This window comes from Sorex fumeus, unplaced genomic scaffold (assembly GCF_029834395.1).
Source record: "Sorex fumeus unplaced genomic scaffold, SorFum_2.1 ptg000008l, whole genome shotgun sequence".
Classification (NCBI taxonomy): Eukaryota; Metazoa; Chordata; class Mammalia; order Eulipotyphla; family Soricidae; genus Sorex; species Sorex fumeus.
In genome coordinates this window covers 77,661,770-77,686,395 of record NW_026606065.1, presented here as the reverse complement: position 1 = coordinate 77,686,395, position 24,626 = coordinate 77,661,770, and the positions used below count along the sequence as shown (strand labels likewise).

Below are 24,626 nucleotides of genomic sequence, written 5' to 3'. Positions count from 1 at the left end.
TCCCGATTTTTTTTTTATTTCCGCCTTGGCCGTTCTTTGTTATTGGAGCAGCGCCTGTGGCTCTTCTCACGGGATTCTCTGCCCACTGTTGCTAGGCAAACTCCGAACCTTTAATTCGGAGCTATAAATAACTCGAGCCCCCATTGGCTGCGACGTCTGCCCAGGTTTCTGTGATGTCAGCTTAATCACGAAAAGTGGGGGGGCGGGGGGGTGGCCGGGGTGGAGGGAGGAAAATGCGGCAACATGTTCTGTAGGAACTGGCTGCAGCCGGTGCTGAGGGAGGCGGTCCAGCGGGTGGAGGAGGGAGGGGAGGGACTGGGGGCGGGGAAGCAGCTCCCTTTGCTCTGGCCTCCTGCTTCTTGCGGGCTGCTGGCCTGGTTCCTGGGGTGGGGTGGGGGGGTGAGACACCCCCCTGCCCACCGCGTCCTGTGCATTTTAGAAAGCACAGCTTTCCTGGCCCACTGTAGACGTGCATTGCTAGCTTCTGCAGAGAACGCATAGCCTTTGAACAAGCTTGACCACTTCGACATTAAACTTAAGTATCATGCAGTTGGGGTTGTCAGCAGCAGCTAGCCCCCAAGTGGCTCCTAATGATCCCCAAAAGGCTGGGTGTGTGGATGCGTAGAGACAGACCACCAGAAAGAATGCCTTTCTTAAAATGTGGGAAAGGAGCGAGAAGTAAAACCCTTCCCACCCCCACCCCCATCCCTCTCCCTTTCAGGATCTGGTGAAAAGCCATTTGATGTACGCGGTGAGAGAGGAAGTGGAGGTCCTCAAAGAGCAAATCAAAGAACTCATAGAGAAAAATTCCCAGCTGGAGCAGGAAAACAATCTGCTGAAGACACTGGCCAGTCCTGAGCAGCTTGCCCAGTTCCAGGCCCAGCTGCAGACTGGCTCCCCCCCTGCCACCACACAGCCACAGGGGACCACACAGCCCCCCGCCCAGCCAGCGTCCCAGGGCTCAGGACCAACCGCATAGCTGCCTATGCCACGCAGAGCTGCTGCTGCTGCTGCTGCCGCCGGAACTGACCGGACCGAGAAGATGGACTAGGGGCGGCCCGCCTCCACACTCACCCATTTCATTGCTCGCTGCGAAAGAGACGTGAGACTGACATATGCCATTATCTCTTTTTTCCAGTATTAAACACTCATATGCTTCTGGCTTGAAGACATTTCTTAGTTGGGTGACTTAAAGGTTGAGCAGAGAATTAGCATGGATATACTGGGACCTCATGCAGCTTGGCAAATCCGTGAGAAATGGTTTCATTCATGCTGAGGAGCTGTGTGCCTTTCCATCCCCTCCCAGGCCCCCACCCTCACTTCCAGGCCTTCCCTCCTGCTCGCATGTAGTGTTCTACATGGGGCTTTGAAGCCCGCGGGGGCCTCTCCCTTCTCCCCCTGGAGGAACTTGAAAGGGGGGTGAAAGTGAAGACTGATGCATAGTCTCACCTAAAATGAGGGGAACCTTAGTTCATCGTATAAATTGACGACTGTCACCAAAACCCATTAAAAAAAATAGTACTGTGCCTCTTTCTGAAATAGTGGATGACACAAAACTATTAGAGTGACTACACGGTGACAGGTAGCTGGGACCCAGGCTATCTTACCATGAAGGTTGTTTTGCTTATTGTATATTTGTGTATGTAGTGTAACTATTTTGTACAATAGAGGACCTGTAACTACTATTTAGGTTGTACAGATTGAAATTTAGATGTTTCATTGGCTGTCTAAAAAGGTGTGAAGTGTCTTTTATATAGGAGATCTCAACATTTTAAAAGAAAAATGTTACAAGAAGAAAGCCACACCTAAAGAAATTTTAAGAATTTGGTACAGTTAGTCACTTTGTGTAATCTAGCTGCTGAATATCTTGAAGTTAAATCCCTGTTCACTGATGTCTTTTGATCGAGCTGGTTGAATACTTTGATCAGTTCTAGCTAATGAAATGAATTTCCCAGTAGGGGCTTCTGCATATTACCTGTATAGTAGTTATATGCATATGTTTCTGTGCATGTTCTCTACACAGTTGTAAGGTGTCACTGTATTTAACTGTTGCACTTGTCAACTTTCAATAAAGCATATAAAATGTTGATAAACAAGTGTTTCCACATTATAGTGTTAACATAATTGCAGTCATTTTCACAACTATTTCCAAGTAAAGTTAAAGCAGTTTCAATTTGACTAGGCAAATCCTGAAGGTGGAGTTAAAAGAGCGGGACAAAGCCAGGGGTTCCAGTGGCTTGACTCTGGAGGTTGGCTGCGTTATACCAGCCAACATTTGAAAGAGACAGTGAAGGAGACACAGACTTAGTTCTTCAGGCTAGTTTTGTGACCTGGACCCGTAGCTTCACCCTTCAGAGATGATGTGGGTCATTGAAGGAGATGGCTCAAGAGTCCCCCTTTCCTCCAGTGACTTTCTGAAAGTCTCGGAGTCCATGAAAGCTCTCATCTTTGGAAGTTTACTGGCGGAGAGTTGAATTGGTGTATTTTCATGTCTAATCAAAAAGCCCGTACTGGATCAAAAGACGGAAGTTGGAAAGAGAAGATGGTAGTCACTTTGAGAGCTTGATCACTTTGGGCTTGGATCACTTTTCCTGGTGTGGAATGAGTTTTCCAACTCTCGGGATGGCCCAAGCGAAAACCAGATGATTCCAACTGAATCACTCTGTGGGATTTGAAATGGGCCCAGATGAGGAAGGGAGTCTCTCCCCGGTGGATGCCTAAAATTGTTTTTAAAAAGAAAAGGTGGGCATTTGAAATATGCCCTAAAGCAAATTGGTGCCTGGAGGTTGGGGAGGAGGATGCCTTTCTGACTTAGGAGCTCTGCAGAGTAGGGGAGCTAATGGGTGGATTTACCAGCGCCCTTCTGACCCAGGATACTGCAACAGCATCTTCCACCTGGGGAAAAGCAGCACATTCCTGAGCTGGAAGGTTTTTTAAGCCCTTGCTGGACAAGGACTTAACTTTCCTTGAATTTTCTTTTTCTCTGCTCTTGAGCTGATGGAGAGTGACAGGTGAATGGAGCACTAGCCCTTTCTGTGAAGAACTGGACAAGGTGCCCACATCATCGAGCCCAAAACCACTGGCTCTGCAACCCTCAGTGGCTGTCACAAGAGCCAGCTGGCCACCATAGGCTGGTGGCAGTTGCCATAAGGATGGTTTGGGGATCTTGGGGGAAGGAGTTAAAAAAAAATAGTCTCTGTCAAGGAGGGTATGTGGCCCAATGGTCATTCTCAAATTGATGAGGCACTGGGTTCAACCCCTGACACTGAAAAAGCAAAAAATAAAAACATACTTTGACATAGTAGTTTGAAGGTTATATAACCTTCACTTAAATAAAGGGATACTTAGGTAGTCATTACATTTCCTTAATAAAAAATATATCTATATATAGTGAATAGAAATCTCTAGCCATATCATCTTTAATGTTTTTAATTGAAGATCCTTAATACCAAAGGTGCTAATTATGGAAAAATTTGAGAAATTACATGTCAATGTATCATTAAGATAATGGAGAACCTTCTTTTCCATTATTTAAGAGAATTCTGGGCCTTTGTTTTTATCAAAAATGTGAAACTTTCATGCCATTTTGGGAGCTGGATGTTGTATGTGAAATAATTATTAAAATCAAAAATGCTTTTCATACATGTTCCTCGTTTTAGTAATTACTACACGTTTCTAAGCGGTTGACTTATATGTAAGGATATCCTCACATAATTTTAAAAATTACTGCTTGTTTACAGACTGGTATAGCCTTTGTTGGCCTGTGGGTCGTTATATAATGAATTATTCTATTGCCCTGGTGTTTGATGGAGCAGGAAGAAATTTAAGGTGAATGGAATGTTGGGCCAGTACTGGGTATCCATGACATCATCAGTAGCAGCCATGAAGAAACAGAAGGGATCTTATATGGTTTCAGTGAATGTCCGCCTTCTGTTGTATTGACAATATTTGTAATTCAGCAGTGTGCTTTTTTTTCCTTGCATAATTTAAAAGCAAAATTTTATTTTTCATGATGGGATGAATATGCAATGCTAGAATCAAGTTTGAATTTGTACAAGAACTGTGTGAAGGCTTAATAGTTATGATTACAATAAGTCAATAAGCCCCACCCTGCCCTTCTTTTTTTGTAAGGTTTAAGTAGTTGAAGTTATCAGGGGCAACTTTCACATGTCAACTTCAGATCCATTCTGACACCAGAGTCACAGAGAAAAGAACTGGAGGCAAAGAAAATAAAGCTTCCTCCATCTCATATAATTTTGCTTGACAATGGAGAAGCAAGTGTGCGGCGAGCTTCCTGTGGTGGTATGTGAAGGAGAAGGAATTGGGCCTAAAGGAGGAGATTTCTGTCTGTCCGGCCTGGCCATGCAGGAACCAGCTCTGAAGAAGGGTGGGCCTCTAAGAGCAGTTTTCTCTCTGTGGTAAGGAGTTGAATCAGAGCACAAAGATCCGGCCCTGACAGATGCTGCGATCTTTAGCCCTGCTATTCGTGATGACCCTTCTACCTTTGGGGGTTTTGGTAGGTGGTTTTTATTGGCATGTTTCACTTGGGCTCGGATTAATTTGGTTTTAATCCGAGCCTCCTCCAGCTACTTGCAAAGTGAACTTGGACAGGTTGTTGTATTTGATCTTTTTTTCTCACCCTAAATGCGGGCATAAGTCTCTGTGTAGGATTTTTGTCAAAATAACGCTGTAAAGCAGGAAGCACAGGGATAGGTTAGAGCAATATGAAGGAATGTTAGCCATTAAATACAATTTTTGAGGCGTTAATTCTTTTGTTCCTGTTTATTTTTGTATTTGGGGAATAAAGGTGTGACATTTTTATTTTCTAATAGCTTTTTGAGTTACCATTTAAAAGAGAGGTGGATGTTAAAGTTTTATTGTTGAGAACGCAAAGATATTTACATATGGAGATATACTGAGATGTATAAATTCATACTTAAAAATTATTAATTTCCTTGTGGAAGGAAACTGCCCAGTTATTGGGATTAATATTCAGGCTTTATCCTCAGCTACTGCCATTTTAAAAGGTGCAGAACTGCTGCTATAGGACAGTGTTAACCTGCACTTTGAAACAGGTGATTCGGACACAGAAGCCTTCTTGGGTTGACAGAGGAGCTCTTGAGTGGAGTATGAGAGGGAGAGAGTGGCAAAGCGTGTGTTCCCTCTCATGGGACAGCTGCCCTCTTCGCCTCATCTGTGTCCCAGTGCAAGAATTCAGGCACTGTGTTGCCAGAGCTTCTAATGGGTCCAGATGCAGAAATCCAGGTTCTAAATGAAAATTCCTGAATTTTAGGCATCGCAGAGCAAAAGCAACACCTGTTGTGCTAATTCGGCCCACGGGCCACAAGTTTCTACTCCTTACTTTTCATTAGATTAAGTGGACACTGGTTATCTGGAAAACTCTAGTGCTGATTCATCCAGAAAACACTGAGTACCTTCTCCATGTCAGAATCAGCCATGAACAAGCCACTGCTCCTGTCTCCCAGAACAGCCCAGGAGCTGCTTAACGTAAAGGCAGTGCCTCAGTCCCTGGTGAGTTGTTGGCCCTAAATGGTGTCACATGAATCCTTCAGCTGCTGCCTCCCTTAGTTGAACCCTTTGGGGGAAATGTTTCTAGACGTTCTTTTGAGAACTCCATTAAATCTGTAGCACTTTTGTCACAGTGGCATAACACTCCCCCAAATACACACTAAGTTTTCTAGCAGATTCTTTTAGGGACAAGGACAGCAACTGCCTGTGCTGCAAAGTTACATCACACATGCCCCAAATTTCCAGGGAAAACATTTGTTCAGCCAAGTTTAAAGTCAGTCCCCAATGGTGGTTTCTAGTCACTGTCAACTGCACCACACACACACACACACACACACACACACACACACACACACAAAGATTTCACATCTCTCTTTCAAGACAGTGGCTAAATTAGCTCTCACTCCCTTGAAGTTAGGTGTGACCAGGAAGCCCATCTTAGTTCACGGGCTGCAGGCTGGACTGGGCATCCATTTCCAAGTTGGACCTTACAAAAACTCTTTCCAGTGGTTTGCTGTGTCCCTTCTCCCTCCACTGGCCCCGTAAAGGAAAGAGGCATCATTAGAACCTGGCGCCCAGAATGTGACGCCTTCCCCACTGACCAGGAATCTCTAGATACAATGAATGTGAGTACGAGTTGTCCAGCATTTTAGAATTCTCTTGCTTCGGTGCCCAGCTGAGCACAGAAAGGATAATGCTGCTGCCGGGAACCCTAAAATGGGTGGCATTGATCATGGTTGGCGAGGAAACTGATGGAGACGTGAGCGGCGGAGCCCCACGTGTGACCTCGTGTGTGAGAGCTGTGATGTCTTCGCGGGCCGTCAGGAGCCTGGTGGATATGTTTTTAAAAGGAGTAGTATTTGGAAGCAGTGGCTCATTACTGTGCTTGGCAAAGGCTTGAAAGAAAATGTGATCTCAGAAAAGAATGAGTTTGGAAGAAGAGGGAAGGAAATAAAAGATGCAGATATTTGGGGCTGTCTAGTATTGGGAAAGCCCACTGCATTTGGATTCCAAACATTGGAAATAAGACTAGTAAGCCAATAAAGGCCTGTAAGACTTTTTACATAAATCAGGGATGTCACTTCATCAGTAAAGATGGATTAACGGATACAGAACGGCACAGCTAGCTTAGGTTTCAGGTGCCTTCTGGGTGGTACTATCAAGTAAGAGAGGCAGTGTACTAAAATGTAACGCAATCTCATCCAGAAAACGTATCGTGTGTCTTTCTACTATAGCTTAGAACCAATCAGCTACAAACAGGGAAGAAATAGAGGTTTTTGAGAAAAGTAATAGCCAAGAAAATCATTCTCAGACCAGCATTTGTCAACCACTGGTCCATTAATCAGTGCTGGTCCACGGGTGTGGAGAGGTTGAAAACCACTGATTTACCACTTGGTTAGAAATGCCAGCCTGTAGATCGATAAGGCCAAACAGGTGCTGGCCATCCTCAGGTCTCAGAAGGTTAGAGAACACCTGTTCAGAGTAAGCCAAACAACAACCTGCAACCAAACATTGTGGAAACTTCCAATGACCCTCGGGTCCCTGCATGGCTAAGTGCTGGATGCTGGGTGCAGAGACTTCTAAGATGTGCAGCTGTGCCGGAGAACCTTCTCCCCTGCGCCTACTTCATTCAAGGTCATGGAGGGCCAAACGACCCAGAGCCAGGAGCCAGCAGCTCTGGGCTCCAATGCCGGGGTTTCTTCCACCGGAGCCAAATCGGAGTCTAAATCAAGGAGCTTTTCTCCAGGGCCGCCTTAGGCCTGATGAGCAAGTTTTAGAATCGCTGAGGACTAGTGCCAACCATAGGTTCCACTGCCTTCCCCTGTGTTTCCCATCACCCACATTGTACACTATTGGCAGAGAGGAAGAAAAGTTTTAGTTCCAGACTTGTGGGAACCACATACCCAGCGTGTGTACCTCTCGAGGTCCTTCCTGGGCACTCGGAAGGCGGCCGAAGCTGGGTGGCACTTTGGGCAGCTGCCTCTGGGAAGAGAGTGAATTTGGTGAGAGAAAGAAGATAAAATGTGTATTTGGAACCTAACATCTTTCTCTGGGCACATGGACTGTGTCACCTAGGTTCCTTTGTTGCTGGGTACATCCTTTGATGGAATCCTAGCCAAAAGGAAGAAAGGGGGTGGGGTGGGGGATGGGAAGCAGTGCTATCTGCTCGGTTCCAAGTCTGATTCATAAAACTTCCCTGGAGCAACCTACCCTTATCTTTTCAGCAAACTGGTTGGAGACTCCATCCCTTTGAACCCCTCATGCTGAGGACAGCACAACCACTGCCTGGGCTTGAACAACGACGGAGGGCAGGACGCCTCTTCCCCGGGGCTATTCCCCCGCCCCGGAACTACTCAGACCTGCTGTGTGAGAAAACAAGAGAAACTTTTTAGTGTGTCTCAGGCAGAGGGTTTTTGAGACCTCTGCTTTGACTGGCACACCACCGCATGCACCACCTGAGGTCATGTTACAAAGCACCGGGTCAGGATGGGAACCAGGAGTAGGTGAGGATTAGAATGCTTCCCATCGTGGCAGTGCAGGTGAGGGGGGGGGGGTTCGGGGGAGTTCCAGAGCCAATCTTTGAGGTTGATTTTGAAGAATCTGTGAAAGAATATAGGAGAAAAGAACTTTCTCACACAGCTGTCTGCTGCTTTCTGTGCTGTGGCAATTGATGTGCTGAATGGGTGTGTGACATTTTGTGAAGCACCACTTGTAAGGGGCAGCTAAGTTCAGAAATGATGGTCTGTGATTGTCTCAATCCTGCTGGTCAAAACTAGCTCTGGGTGTATTTGTGTGTGCTAATACTATTGTGGCTGGAGCGATAGCACAGCGAGTAGGGTGTTCGCCTTACAAGCGGCCAACATGGCCTACCCGAGTTCGATTCCTCCGCCCCTCTCAGAGAGCCCAGCAAGCTACCGAGAGTATTCGATATGCCAAACACAGTAACAACAAAGTCTCCAATGGAGACGTTACTGGGCCCGCTCGAGCAAATCGACGATCAACGGGAGGGCCTTTACCTTACCTTTACCTAATACTATTGTGTGAGTTCTATTTCTACACCGTGTTGATGGGAGGTAATGGGGCAGAAGGTTCATTAGTGACTTCCCTTCTGAAACGGGCTGCCATGTTCTGCTCATTCATATCTATATTCCCCCTAACACTAGCCAACCAATGCAGGGTACTGTGTCCTGCAGAGCTGGCCTGCATCTCCAGCATGCCTCAGTCTACCACTGTGGATGGCAACGCTTCACTCTGATAGCTCAGACTCAGGGAGGCATTTGAGGCGTTCACCAAAGCCAGACTCTAGATATCCAAGATATAAAATGTTGCTGCTTCATTGGTACCCTGCTTTTACATTTCTTGATTCAGATCCTTAGGAAAACAACTAGAACTAGTTCCCTATTGGGTTTCATTTTGTTTTCCTAGATGCAAAAGGTTGGAAAGGAGCAGAGTTAGAGTTTTACCTTCCTAGCTGGTGGAGTGGTTGAAGCAGCCCACAGCATGAAGCACATGTTCATGTGCTTCACATGTTCACATATGCTCCCCATGGACCCCCCCCCCCCCCTTAACCAGATTGAAAAGAACAGTTAGCTACTGCTCTTTAATCTCTCTGCATCTCAAGTGGTCCTCAAGTGGTGGCTGAAACTTTATGACTAGCTGAGTTGGCTCGGAGAGAGCTGTATATACCCCTGAACAGATTTCTGTTTCTGAGTAGCTGAGGCAGGAGTTGCTGGAACATTCTTGGGGCTATGGTTAAAACCCTTGAAAGAGAAACCCCCTCCTAAATGTATCCAGAAACCTTATGTGATGAGCAACCCCAATAAAACCATGAACAAATGGACCCTGTTCATGCCACATAGAATGTTCTGTAAGGGAAACTGGAGCCACAATTGACCCTTGCCCTCTGTCTCTGAGCGGAAGTGAGTTCCTTACTGTAAAAGGAGTTGGTAGGTCGGAGTCATCACTCTGCCTTGTCCGTCCCAGAGTCCTCAAAGTCAGGCTGGAAAGACACTCCTCTTTGGTGGGGTTTAGTCCTTCCCTTGCTGGGCTTGGAAGGCGTCCCTATTCCTCACAGGCAAGTCTGTGTGGAGAGCAGGGTAAGGGCAATGTCCTGGGTGAGTGCAGACCAAGTGAGGAGAGGGCCGTAGAGGGAGGGGTCAGAATGGCTGGAGGAGCCCGCAGCCCCAATAGGACGCTCTGACACTCAGGGTCCAGACTGGGGTCTCCAGCTCAGCAATCTCAGGCTTGGCCACTGTCAAGTCTGTGAATCTTGTCAGTGGAATTAGAGATGCAATACACTTCAGATGATGCCCAGACCCTGGACCAGTCTCTGGCTCTCTTTAAGCTTCAGCTTCCTCCTCTATAAAATGGGGAAGACAGAGATCTCACTTGAGGGCTAATCAGAGAGTAAATGAGTTCACATGACATCTCTCGGATGGGATCGCTTCTGGGAAGCTCTGTTCATTCCACTCCCCACCCCCACCAACCACTCTTACCTCCAGTCTCCAGGCCCATTCTGGTGGAGTCTCTCTTCTCTCCAGCTCCCGGGCACCTTTTCTGGGCCACATCATTCTCAAAGCGCTATGGAAGCTCATGATATAGGGTGGAGTGGGAGAACTCACACTTTTGCAATTTCCTGTCCTGAGGCCTGTGGTTCCCCCACAGACTTCCAGAAGAGGGGGTACTCTGCAGTGACAGGGTTCCTGGTGGGTGGGATTCAAGTTGGAATAGACGGGGTAATTTGGGAGAAATGCAAGGTGCTGATGGCATGGGGGTTCTGGCCTGGAAGAAAATCTTGGGTCATGAGAAGTGATATGGGAGTTTACTTGAAAGAGCGAGTTTAAGAGAACTGACATTAAAAGAATGAAGGGCCTCCCTGCCACAGAGGCAGGGTGGGATGGGGGATGGGGGGGTGGGAGGGATACTGGGATTGGTGGGGGTGGAGAATGGGCACTGGTGGTGGGATGGGTACTTGATCATTGTATAACTAAAACCCGAGCACAACAACTTGTAAGTCTACAACTGTACCTCATGGTGTTTCACTAATAAAACAAACAAACCAAAAAAAAAGAATGAAGGGCTTCTTGGAGAGGAAGTCAGCTTTCTGTAAGCGCTGCCTGCAAGGCAGACCGGTAGAAATGAGTGAGATTTTGGAAATAACATAACACCAGTGCAGAGTAGAGAAAGGAGAGGATGGTAGAAACTCATCGATCCAGGGAACATATTTATTATGGGGCAAAGATGACAGAGGTGAAAGGGCAATAACTCAGGATAGCAGCAGACAGGCAGTAGACATTCGCATGGTGAAAACTTCAGAATTGCTGAGCCATGAAAATCCTAAGGTGAATGTCATGGTAAATACTCTGGAAATGTGAAAATCATAGTAAACAGTCCATACTGCCATTTCACAACTAGAGATTGATCTAAAGACCTTGGCATCACGACATGTACAAACAATACATCTGCATATATCTATAACTCAATCACTGGATTTTAAGCTACTTGAAAATAGTGTGTTTGGGCCAGAACAATAGTAGAGTGGGTAGGGTGTTTGCCTTGCATGAGGCAACCCAGGTCCATCCTCAGCACCCCATATGATCCCTCGAGCATCTCCAGGATTGATCCCTGAGTGTAGAGCAAGGAGTAAGTCCTAAACACCAGAGGGGTGATCTTCCACCACCACCCCCCACCAACAAAGAAAGGATAAAAAGAAAATAGACTGGCCTTTTCTTGCATCTCCCACAGAATCTTCATGTCACACTTGACTTAAATTGGACTCAGATGGGAGATGTAGAGATCTCAGATAAAGGGAAAACTTGCCAAGCTTAATGTTAGAGCATTGCATTTCTGGTGGGCAAAAATAATTACCCACTTGTAAAAATACTCACTACCCCATAAAAAATGAGTCAGCGCCTATGTGAAAAAGGACTTCAGTTAGACAATAATGTATTCCATGTGAGTCATCATTGTGAAATAATTTTCGAGAGGATTCATAGGACCAATGGATGGACTGCATTCACAGAAGTGCGGTCCTCTTCTCCTTTCGTCAGGCTACCTCTTGATGATTCTGTTCCTTGCTGGCTTCCATGTCTTCTCAGTGAGATGGGTAAATCACATTCAGGAAACAGTGAGTGGGTGGGGGTGGGGGGAGGCCCTCTAAGGAGATAGGAAAAAATAGGAAGAGGTCATTTTGCCATCATTTATTTTTCTTACTCAAACCATTGGCACTAACTTTTGCCCACTCAGTACCCTTGTATCCCAGCCCTGTATCTTGCATCTCCAGAGTCCGTTTGAGCCCTGTGCTCTCTGTTAGGCCCTGAGCATGGATTTCTAGATGACCTTTCTAGAAGGCACATCTGTTTAAAATCTCTTTACAAAGTCACTTCCTGCTTAAAATCTGTAACTAATCCTCAATCACTTGCCCTCTGACAGAGCCCAGAAATAGAGCCTTATTCTGCACCCCTTCCTCACCAGCACTGGAGCCATAAACCTAGTAGTTTCTGCAATATCTCAAGCATTTACTGCCTTATGTTTGTACACAAGGTTTCCTCAGCCTAGGACCTAGGGCAGAAATACAACCTCAAAGAAAGAGAAAGAAGAAAAGTGGAGAGGGGAGTGGAACTGTGCAAGTAGGGAGGGTGGCGGGAGGGAAGCTGGGGACATCGGTGGTGGGAAATGTACACTGGTAGAGAGATGGGTATTGGAACATTGTATGATTAAAACCAAATCATGAACGACCTTGTAATTGTGTATCTCGTGGTGATTCAATTTAAAAAATAATTTATATATATAAAGAAATACAACCTCATGGTGATTCAATTAATATATATGTATGTGTATATATACATTATGTATATATGTACGTATTATAGATAGATAGATAGATAGATAGATAGATAGATAGATAGATAGATGTATATATATAATATGACCTCAAGACTATACTAGGGTGGGAATTTGTCTTCTGTCAACTTAAACAAAAGGAGCATAAGAAGATGGCCTCTGCTCTGCCTCAGTTTTGCTCCCGCAACTTGATTATTTACACAAACCTGAGGGAGGAGAGTCAATAATTTCAACTTCAGGTTCTCCCAGACACCTAAAATCATGCACACTTTTCAGGGAAGACCTGAGGACCTGTGTCAATCACTGTGGCCAGGGAATAGAGGCTCACTATGATTGGTCCCTACAGCAAAGAGAGATGGGACACTCCACTCAGGACCCTCTGCAAGGAGGAAAGCTGGGAAGGTGGTTCCCAAAGGGGAGGTTGCTAGACCTATGTGCTCTGTCTTCTGTCTTTCCAGCCTTCCTTAGTCTAACCCTGAGACTTCATATGAACAAAGGGGTCAACTAGAGTCAAGCCCTTCTTCCGAGATGCAGTAACTCGCAGCCCTGTCTCTGTAGCCTGCTGGCCTACATGAACTGCATCATTGGGTCACTGGGCTAATGAGCCAGGCAGTGGGTGGGAGAGAGACAGGCTGAGCTATATATTTAACTCTACTTTTCTGTGCCCTGCTGAACCACAGCTTCAGGTTCTGCACTTGGCCATCTCTTTAGGTTTCCCTATACCCTGCACACAGAAGATAAAGGGTGCCTTTATGAAACCCTCCTCCTGTTACCCACTTAGATGGTGCCACCTGGTTCCTGCCAGCAACCTGCCTAACACAGGCTTCCATTCATCTTTGTTTCCCTAGAACTCAGCATATGCCCTCCTGACCATGGGCATTTAATTAACTCAAGAATTAGGGAATGATTGAGCATTGGCTGGAGAGAGGAGTGTTGAACTCAATATGGAAAATGGACCAGGGGAGTAGCTTTCACCTTTTGGGCGGGGGTATGGATAGGACTCATAATAAGAACTAAAGTTTGTTATTACAACAGATACAGACCTTCTTCTGTACCATGGAAGGAGCGGTTTCTCTTCCCTTTACAACACATCACACATGATCTATTTTCTTTAGTTCAGCTCTATTGCAAGTTGGAGTGTGGATCATGTTCCTCTACACTGATTTCATGACCTGCAAAATGGTTGTACCCAGAGTTTTAGAGGCGCTGGCCTCACAACCTCCTTAGCCATCCTAGAGACTCTCTTATTCAAACAGATGAAGTAATAGCATAAGAGAATAGTAGTAATGTCACAGAGATACTTTTCATGGGAGTTGACTAGATTGCCCTGAAAAATCAAATTGCCATTTGCCTTAAGTTTTTCATAGAATTCTTACTCCAAATTGGCCTTTTTAGGTTTGACTTTGTGTAGACAAAGGGGTGAATTAAAGCTTTATAACATACTGTTGAGTCCAGGAAAATGGCTCAAAGGGCTAGAGTGAAACTGTCCAATTATTGGCACTGTATGTGGCCTCATTTTTGCCCAGCAGCACAGAATGTGGCCCTTCCCCTCTCAACAAATACATTGATGTACAGGAGCAATTGGGAGCATTTGGTTCATAAGAACACTGGAGACCAGAGGCCAAGCGCCCCGGGGAGCCTGAGAGGAAAGATCATCTCATCTTGGGTGTCTGCCTTCGTGCCCTGTATCTCTGCTCTGGGTCCTCCCGACCCCATGAAACCCTTCTTCTCCTCTGCAAAGGCCTTTCCTATGTCCTGGCTTTCTATGGAGCAGATGTGAGAGGACCACAGAGATCTGTCCATGTCACCAGGGATGGGTATCATTCAGGTGATGCCCCTGCCCCCCATGTTGGAGATTGTGTCAGACACAGTTATCCTCTCCACCTCAAAAATTGCATAATTCCATTACTTTTATTTGTTATTTTTTACTGAGACACTATGATTCACAAAAGTAATTCATGATTGAGTTTCAGACATACTATGTTCCAACACCAATCCTGCCACCAGTGTCCACTCCTTCCACCAGTGTCTAGTTTCCCTCCCACCCCACCCCACCCCATCCTGTCTCTCTGTCAGGCACCTCCTCCCTTATTATTTTTGTTTGTTGGTTTTGGTTTTGTTTTTTTTTGGGGGGTCACACCCAGCGATGCACAGGGGTTACTCCTGGCTTTGTACTCAGGAATTACTCCTGGCAGTGCTCAAGGGACCATATGGGATGCTGGGAATCGAACCCAGGTCAGCTGCGTGCAAGGCAAATGCCCTACCTGCTGTGCTATTGCTCCAGCCAGCACCTCCTCCTTTAGACACTATAGTTTACAATCCTGCTACTGATAGAGTGTCATGCATGCCACTTCACCACCTACCAGCATCCCCTCCTGCTCCCAGGTGACAATTTCCCTCTATATGCCACAATATTCCCCCTCTCTTCCCCTCCCCCTTCCCCTTCCCCTCAGTGGCAAGCTCTCTACTGAAGACCAGTTCTCCTGTTCTTCATTTCTATCGCCTCTGGGCATATGTTGTCCCCCACAACCCCCCTTCCCCCCGCTATGATTCTTTGACACAGAATGATCTCTCTCATAATCAGGATATAAAGAAACATGATTCTATTTTTAAAGTCGAATTCTATGTTCTCTAAAATCGACTCTCCCCTCCAAATCCGCCATCTGTCATACTCCTGGTTTTGAAAGTGTAAAGCCAAGTTGGTTGGGTAGGAGATGGTAATAGATATTATTTAGCTGGGACGCTGAACGAAATCCTCAAAACCCTTCTTCCAGTGGCTGTCCCCTCCTGGCCAGGTTCTTGGGAGAGGTAAATGCAGAAAGACAATGTTGAGCAGTGAACCTGCTGCCAGCTGGGGTTGCAAATGGAGGAGCTGGGGTGAGCCGGCCAGAGAACCTGCGTTCTTCCTCCAATTCCTGTAAATGCCTAGGACCTGACAGGCTCTGGGGGGATAATGGAGAACAAAACAGCATCGCTGTCTTGGGGAAGCTTGCGTTCTTGCAGCGACATCAGAAAAGGCACAGATGTGCAGGCGGGGAGCAGCAGAGGAAGCGGCAGGAAGCACTGTGCAGAGAGCAGACAGGTAAGGAGTGTGCACGTGGGAACAGGCCTTCAGTGAACACATGCAGAAAGGCATGGAGACCCAAGAAGACTCGTCTGCCCCCGACAAGCTGAGCCACAGCCCTCCCCACCCCCGTCTCTGTCAAACTTGAGCCACATTTTGGACACGTAGACTCAACAAGTATTTTATATTACTTCTGTGGTAAAATATATACAAATGAAATGAACCATCTTCCCCATATGTAAATGCTTTTGTGGCATTTAGTGGTGGCTCTGCTGCCACGATCACCATCTCTAAAGCTTTCATCTTGCAGAGCTGAAACTCTAATAATTCTTGTCACCTTCCCTCCAGCCACAGGCTGCCACCATGAAACTGTTTTTTGTTTTTTTGTTTTTGTTTTTGTTTTTTTGCTTTTTGGGTCACACCCGGCATTGCACAGGGGTTACTCCTGGCTCAGGAATTACTCCTGGCAGTGCTCAGGGGACTATATGGGATGCTGGGAATTGAACCCAGGTCGGCCGCGTGCAAGGGAAATACCCTACCCACTGTGCTATTGTTCCAGACCCACCACCATGAAACTCTGGGTGAGCTGGGCCACCCGGGGTCATCTGATTCATGTAAGTAGAAGCACACAGCACCCATCCTGTGGTGAGTTTGTCGTGTATCCAAGCTTCTCGAGGGTCATCGGTGCCATGACCTGTGTGAGAATATCCTTCCCTTGGAAGGCTGTCTGCGACTCCATTATAGGTCTATACCACAGTTTGGTTTTCCACTTTCCTGTTGAAGGACATTTGGGGTGCTTCCAGCCCTCCTTGGCTGCTGTTGCTAAGAATGTGGGCATGCAACTATCTCTCCCAGCCCCCTCCTTCATTTCTTCTGGGCTGGGTCAACAATTTGAGATCCGTTTTCTCTTGACTTGGTCTGCGGCTCTTTACACGTGACCCTGTGGCAGCTCTGCCTCCTGGTCTGCTGTCCCTGTGTTTGCAGCCCTGATCCCCTCTCAGCTGTAAATTCCAGGTGCACCAGGGTGCCTGCCATCAGCATTTCTGTCAGGCCGAGTCTGTACATCACAGAGAGATACTGGGAACTAGGGATGGCGCTCTCATCTCTTCCACATGCTTGTGGATAGATTGGGCTGGTTTTGTCTAAAGGGAGGCCACTAGCCTCATAAACCTCTACCATGCTATGGTGATAAATGATAGCCATATTTCACCCCTTGTGGGAACACTAGAATCCATTTTCCCTGCCAGGGGAGTGACAGATGCAGCTAGAAGCTAGCCAGGCCCAATCCAGGAGACTTTCCAGCCCGAGTCAGCACCCGAGCCCCACAGCACATGTCCTGAGGGGAAAATGTCTTTGTTTTCTCTCTACCCTCACCCCAAAAAGTCTAGCAAAGTGGAGGACAAGAGAGAGGCTGACCTCCAAACGTGCTTGGACAGAGGCCCCCTGGAGCTGGGCAGCCTCAGCAGAGCCCCCCTCCCCCCACTGCAAGGAACAGGCTTTCCTTCCTCTGGAGCTTTCATTAACGTTGGGTTGTCTCTGTGCTGAGTCCCCTCAGGGCAACTCCAGACCTAGCTGCTCTCTGAGGGGGCACCTCAGCAAGAGAGAAGCTGTTCCAGGCGGTCTGCGGCAGCCAAAACGTAAACTAGACCAGGGGAGACACTGAGAGAAGTGAGGAGTGTGTGTGTGTGTGTGTGTGTGTGTGTGTGTGTGTCAGAGAGAGAGAGAGAGAGAGAGAGAGGAAGAGAGAGAGGGAGAGAGAGGGACAGAGAGGGACAGAGGGAGGGAGAGATTGAGGGAGAGAGAGAGGGAGAGAGGGAGAGAGCAAGAGGGAGAGAGGGAAGGAGAGAGAGGGAGAAAAAGAGGGAGAGAGAGAAGGTGAGAGAGAGGGAGAGAGAGAGACACAGAGAGAAGGAACAAAGAAGAAGTGATGCTTCCACAGAGAGTCTGGAGTTCAGTGGCCTGAGAAGCACCGTCCTGGCATCCTAAAGATGTCCTGAGGATCCTGGCATCCTCTGTGCTGACTCTTACCGGTACAGTCACAGCGGAAGACCGAGGTGTGGGGTAGGGGGTGGTTTGGGGTTGGGGGAGGAACCGCCCCTGAAGCCCCAGTGATGTCTCAGAAGGTGGAATCTGGGCTCTGTTCCCTGGTCTGGTTGTTCTCCATAAAGCTGCCTGTGTTCCTCTTCCTCCCCCGTTGTCATTTTAAATTTAAATAACACAGCCTTCTTTGTGTCAGGGAAAGTAATTTTCTGCATTCCCTTAAGTGCCCCAGCAGAGCAGACTGGGCCCGGAATGTGCGGAAAGTGCGCCTGGCAGCCACCGCGTCCCTCCCTTGCCAGAAGCCACCCTCCATTCCTCCACCTCTGGCAGGAAGGGCTGCTCCCCACGTGTGCGGGACTGCAGGGGCAGCCCGGGGCAGGGCTCCTGGAGGGATGGGTCTGGTCCCCTTAGACTCTGAGAGCCGCTGCCAACCCCTGCCCGCGGACTTGAAGGCAGCTTCTCTTCGGATGGTTCACAGGCCCCCAACAGCACAGAAGGACAATTCTGGAAAATCCAGGAAGCCTCCAGGACTTCGCTCTGGCAGAGAGATCTGGGCAGCGGGGAGAACCGACATTGCACTGCTGCTCACACTTCACTCCGCACCAGAGAAGAGCCTGGAGTCAGAGTCAGGCAGGAGAGGAGGCTGGGGCACCGCAGGGACAGGAGCAGGGCAGGGCAGGGTAGGAAGAGCAGGGGTGAGAGCACCAAGGACGGGCAGGCACCAAATTGAAGGAGGAGAGGGGGGAAGGAGATGGAGAGAAAGAAAAGGAGGGGAGGGTGAAAGAGAGAGAGGAAGAGAGAAAGGGACAAAGACGAAGGGAGGAGAGAGAGAAAGAAGAGAGAGAGAGAGAGAGAGAGAGAGAGGCACAGCAGCAGCACCAGACACCCTTCAAAGTTGGAGTCAAGGTGCTCCCCAAAGAGAAGTAGGATCATGCTCGCTCACTCTCTCTTTCTCTCTCTTCTCTCTTTCTCTTTCTCTCTTTTCTCTCTTCTCTCTCTCTTCCACGGCAAGGGCTTATCTTCTCCCCGCCCTCCTCTTCCTTCTTCCTCTTCTTTTCTTCTTCTCCTTCTCCTTTTCCTTTTCCTCCTTCTCCTTCTCCTCCTCCCCTCCTCCTCTTCCTCCTCCTCTGTCTTCTCCTTCTCCTTCTCCTCCCCTCCTCCTCTTCCTCCTCCTCCTCCATCTTCTTCTCCTCTTTCTCCTTCTCTTCCTCCTCCTCCTCCTCTTCTTCCTTTTCCTCTTTCTCCCACCTCCCCCTCCTTCTCCTTCTTCCTCCCCCTCTCTCCTCCTTCCTCTGCACATCCCCCCTCCCCCTCCCTCTCTTGCCACATTCAATCACAATCTAATAGTAACACCTTTAATATCCCATCAAAATTTGCTCCCTGGAATTCTGCTTCACACCCTTTTTTTTTTTTTACTAGAAATATATCTTTAGTTCATGCTTTCCCATCCCCACCAACCCCAACTGTCCCAGTGGGAAAAAGCTGACCCAAATGGCAAGAGTCAAATAAAGGACAGGGCAAAACAAGACCTTTTCTCCTGAAGAAATAATACAGGTCTTGGCATGGGATAAACTAATACTATCCCTCCTAAAAACATTCCTTCTGTGCTGTGGTTCTGAGAGGGAAGATCGAGTGGGGAGATATCTGCGACATGGACAGGTGCAACACGTTGCTGATTCATGATTACAAAGAGAATCAAAACTGGCACCAAATGCCCACCCTTCCTTCCTTCCTTCCTTCCTTCCTTCCTTCCTTCCTTCCTTCCTTCCTTCCTTCCTTCCTTCCTCCCTCCCTCCCTCCCTCCCCTCTCCCTCCTCCCTCCCTCCCTCCCTCCCTCCCTCCCTCCCTTCCTCCATTCCTTCCCCCTTCCTCTCTGTTCTTCCTTCTTCTCCTCTTTCCCCCCCAAAACTCCCAGTTTCCCCACCTCTTTGGAACCTCCAGGGCTCTGTGAATCGATTGCATGTCCTGCTTTCACTTTCTTCAGGAGTCAGTGGCTGGGAGAGTTGAGGATAACCAACAAGTGATCAGAGAGAAACTAGGAGGCAGGCAGTCCTCAAGGACCCCACAAATCAGCTTCATTAGACGCTTCATTTTGGACTCCACCTTCAGGAATTACCATAAATAATAATAACAATCTGCACAAACATGGCACTGGCAGTAGGATCTGAGCTCTGACTTCTCCCCGCACCAGTGGGGTAGACGGTGTCACCTCATCCAGCCTCCCCCTGCGGGGTCCTCTTGCTGTGGGAATGCACTATGCTAGAGGTGGGTCTGAACATGAAGCAACGTTTTGTCTGTGCAGTCCCCACCTGCTCTGAGCAGTAATTATAATTATATGATGATGTGATTGCCAACAATGATCACATATATAATTGTGAACATCTATAATCATATACATATATAATTTGTATAGCATTTTATAGCTTTTTCCAAAGTAATGTCACCTACATCATGTCATTTGCTTCCCACAATAGAACTGTAACGTGGGAGGACAAGATGAGAAAACCAAGGTGCAGAGAACAGAGTGTGAGCAGAAGCCAGGTCAGCAGTCCAGTGACCTGACTTTTGGTCCCAGCCTTTCTGCAATTGCACTCTGCCTTCTCCAGCTTCCATCTCACTGAAACTGTGTGCTCACTTTGAAGCTCTTCCCCTGTGGGCTGATGCATTTGTTCACATCCTGGGCATGTATCGCGGTCCAAGCAATATTCTTCCTCTTGGATTTATCACAGTAAATATCCCAATAAATAACACTGTCCTCCCGTTGTTCATCGATTTGATCAAGCGGGCACCAGTAACATCTCACAACAAATTGTGACACTTGTTGTTACTGTTTTTGGCATATTGAATACTCTCAGTAGCTGGCGGGGCTCTCTGAGAGGGGAGGAGGAATCGAATAAAAGAAAACAAAAATCATCTCAGGAGTGGAGTGATAGTACAGCAGCTGGATGCTTGTCTTGCATGCAGCTGACCCAGGCTCAATCCCCAGCATCCCATGTGGTCTCCTGAGCACCACCAGAAGTGATTCCTGAGTGTAGAGACAGGAGTCTCCCCTGAGCATTGTCAGATATGGCCCAAAAACCAAAATACCCCATCTCTTAGTAAAGAGACCTAGAGCATGGCAGTAGTGAAGAGTATATACACACACATACATACATTCATACACCTGTGTACTCACAAACACATACATGTATGAACACATGATCACACATATCCACACACTCACATATACTCACATACACACATATAGACTCATGCACACTCACATATGCACACATACGCTTACATTCACAAACCCACAAGACTCTCACACATGAGACCAGATCAGGGTTTGAATTCCAACTTCCGTTTGTTTTCGAGCTGTGTGATCTTTGTTGCATTGCTCAAGCCCTCAGAATTTCAGTTTCCTCCTGAGGAGACAAAAACGACAGCACTTAGCTGAGGGGCACTGGAGGATGATTAAACAAACTGGTACCCATTAAGTGCCTGAAAAACTGTAAGCACATGGCGAGTTCTACATAAGTTTGTTATGAGTCTATCCTAACCTTATGGCGAGACTGAAAAAACATTAAACATATTGCAAGGATTTTAAAATGCCTTCGAATACTTGTAGCAATTTTTGGATTTGTGCTTATCTCTTCCTGGCTTTTTCTTCTTCACAGAAACTTCTCTTCTCTTATTGGTGCCCTGTCTCCACCTGTCTCTTACCAAGAAGATATGGGATGTTGTAAGATTCTATGGCCAGTTTTCAAAATAGACATTGGAGCTTGTCTTCTTTCAGAACTTTCTTCTTTCTGCTCCATGCAGCACTGAACACATCTCATTGTGTCCCTGGTGCAGAATTTAAATTTTATATCTGTCAAAGGATGATACAATAGAAGTCTTGAGAATAGGTTTGTGATTTGGAGACGTTTAAGAAGTCAGGCACTAGGCTTATGCCTCTGCTTTGACAGACAACACTTTGAATATTCAAGACTGAAACCCTCCACATCTCAGAAAGAAACATGCCCTCGCCATTAAACTGTGCTTACTTTAAGACCCCACTCTCCACCTCAACCCCACAATCATCCCAGGACACTGGTAGGGTCGATGACATTTGTTTTCACTCCAGAAGATTTTCTTACACATGTACCAAGGCAGATCAAGCACTAGTATCATTTTTATTGAATTTTTAGTTTTGTCTTAGCAGAGGTTGCTTTTCATTATTTTTAAAAATTTATTTATTTTTGACTTTTTGGCTCACACCTGTCGATGCACAGGGGTTACTCCTGGCTCTGCACTCAGGAATTACTCCTAGCAGTGCTCAGGGGACCATATGGGATGTTGGGAATCGAACCCGGGTCAGCCGCATGGAAGGCAAATACCCTACCCGCTGTGCTATCGCTCCAGCCCAGAGTTTGCTTTTTGTTCTGAACAAGAAGTGTTCAAAACTAAAAGTGCAAAAATTGCCAGCATAACCTTGTAACTCTTGGCTTGAGGTGAGAGTTTGGGTGTTGGCTGTTAGCTGGATTGACCATATGTCTTGATTTGCCCAGGACAGTCTCAGTTTATGTTTGCCGTCCTGGGGTGGGGTGGGGGGATTATTAATAGTTCCCTCCTTTCATGCTTATCCAAAAGTATCCTGGCTTGGCTGTTAAGTCAATGGGTGATACCTGTGGTCCACAAAAAGCCTCCTCTATGAGCTGTGCAGAGATGGACCCTAGAGACCAGCAGATGACCTCATTTAAATACTGAATCTAGAATTCTTCCAACATGCTAAAATACAACATATGTTGCACTTGAACAGAGTTCATCAAATATCCCTGTGCACCTGGCATTTCCTTCCAATTTTCCTTGCAGAGAAAATGGGCCAATGTGGTGGTGAGCAGAAGGGGAGAAGGACCCTCGCAGGCCAAGGTTGTGAAGGGCTGCAGCCCTCCCCACCCTTTTCTCTAAGCAGTGGTGGGTCGGGCTGTGATGTAAAGGTGACAGAACTGTCATAAACAACTGTCATAAACCAACTGTGTTTCACGGGCCCGCACTTAGTCTTCACCCTTGTGTCAGATTTTCTAATTTTATTCTCCAGTTCAATTTTTAAAAAAGTTTCTGGTTGTACCATCCTTCACTGATTTTGAAAACTAATAGAAAACTGATTAGTAGATGAGCACATAGGCCCAGGAGACCAGTGGATCCTAGGAAGTTTGATGAAGATGAAGCACACTGGCCCGCCACACCTCTCACAGGAAGCTGGCTGCCTTAATGGGGCCCTGTGGCCTCACATTCCCCCTTTCCCTTCCATGAAGTGAGGCCTACGGAATATTGGTGGGTGGGCAGGGAGAGATACTCTTTAATACTGGATGAACCGCAAAGCTTGGGCTCAGCAGTCGCCTGTTCTGTTGGTTTGGTAGCTGGGTTTTTCTGGGCATCAGGGGACCAAGAGCAAGACCTACACCCATTATCAAGTCTAAGCATGATGGGAGTCAGGAGGGTGTAGTGAGACTCTGAGCAGATAGACTTATGACAAGGGGCCTCCTGTCCCAGCCTGTGGGACCTGGTCACTCCCTGTTCACTGGTCTGTACTGCCCTGGAAGAATTCCAGAAGGTAGAGCCACAGGATAGGGGAGCTGCTTGTATATGCAATGGGGGAAAGTAGGGAATGTCTCTGCTTAAGAAAGATGTTGAGTGGACAACAGTTAAGGTCAGTTTTTTGTTTTGTTTTGGGGCCATACCCAGCGGTGCTCAAGGATCACTCCCGGAAGGGCTGAGGGAACCATATGACCTTCGAAGTATCAAGCCTGGGACAGTGGTGTGCAAGGGAAATGTCTTCCCCACTGTTTTGTCTCTCTGGCCCCCAGGGCTGCTCATTTAAGAGCACCTGCCACCCCCTCTTCGATGGGCTAGGGAAAGTAGAGAGAGGGAGGGAGAGCAAGCCTGAAACCTCACTCAGGGGCTGGGTGAAAGGGTCCAGCAGACAACTTTTGAGCCTGCAAACTTTTGTGCATGCAATTCTTTGAGGGGAGTGGGGGGCCCTGGCACTTTAGCTGCTTGCTCTCCCAATTTTAAGAGGTGAAAACAATGGTCAAGCAGGTACATATGGAATGGAAATGAGTCCCAAAGACCAGGATACCATCGTGGGGTAAACATCTTGGACTCTGTTGCTGAGTTCCGGTGCTCCCTCCACTTCTTGAGGGCAGAGCAGAAGTGAGAAGTGAAGGTGCCACCTTTAGAGGTTGCTGCTGGGGAATAGGATGGAAGCATCTTCCCTCTTCAGCCAGGCTTCCTGGCATTCTGGTCTCCACATTTCACAAGTATCAAGCCCTTCCTTTTGTGAGCTCATAGCAAATGTTCATTTATTTATTTATTTATTTTGAGGGGTATGGCATTCGTGGTGATGCTCAAGGATTACTCCTTACTCTGTGCTCAGGAATCACTTCTGGCGTTGCTTGGGGGACCATAGGGGGACCACATGTGCTGCTGGGAATTGAATCCAGATCTGCGGTGTGCAAGGCTAGCAACCTACTTGCTCTACTATCATTCCAGCACTCTCACCATCCCCAAACATTTATTCTGATCCCCCATGCTGGCAGTGCTTGCTACATGCATCTGAGATGTGTGCACCCACCACCCTTGACCAAGCCCCCCACTTCCACGGGGAAGTTGGCGAACCAAGGCTTAGAGAAGTATGGGAAGGCTAAGGAGGGAGAGGGGGCTGACACCTACCAGGCTGGGCCTTCCCCTTCTGCAGCTGACCACCTAGAGAGCTCTGTCCTCTCGCCTAATCTGGCTATGTGTGTGGCCAGGATGGGACCCTGAGCTTGAATGGTTCTCACCAAGGGCCTTAGAAGTCTCCATGCTGGCCCTGCAGCTACCCAGAAGAACTAACCACCAAACAAACGCCATCACATGGGCTGGAGGTGTGTGTGTGTGTGGCGGGGCGGGGGAACAACAGCCCAACACTCTCTCCTCCCACTCCCATCCCAGAAAAAAGACAGGCAAAAAAAGGAAGAGTGGTCTAATGTGTAGACTCCCACCCTGTAAGAAGTTGGAACCCCAGGCCCTGTGGGCTGGCCAGAGCTCTACATAAATGTGCATCTGGGCCTGCAGATTCCCTGGCCAGCTCCCAAGGGCACCACTCCCCTGGGAAAGGCTCTGGCATTTTCTTGCGTTTTCTGGC

General features: G+C 47.4%; 1 protein-coding gene across 3 annotated transcripts in view; it reads left to right on the top strand.

The window, feature by feature from the left end:
• Positions 1 to 3,289, top strand: part of TSC22D1 (TSC22 domain family member 1) — a 114,071-nt gene extending 110,782 nt beyond the window's left edge. For all 3 annotated transcript variants that reach the window (XM_056110019.1, XM_056110021.1, XM_056110020.1), the window contains exon 3: positions 722 to 3,289. In XM_056110019.1, the coding sequence (XP_055965994.1) occupies positions 722 to 979 (258 nt within the window). In that variant the 3' untranslated portion in view covers positions 980 to 3,289. The remainder of the gene's footprint in view (positions 1 to 721) is intronic.
• Positions 3,290 to 24,626: the final 21,337 nt, after the last annotated feature.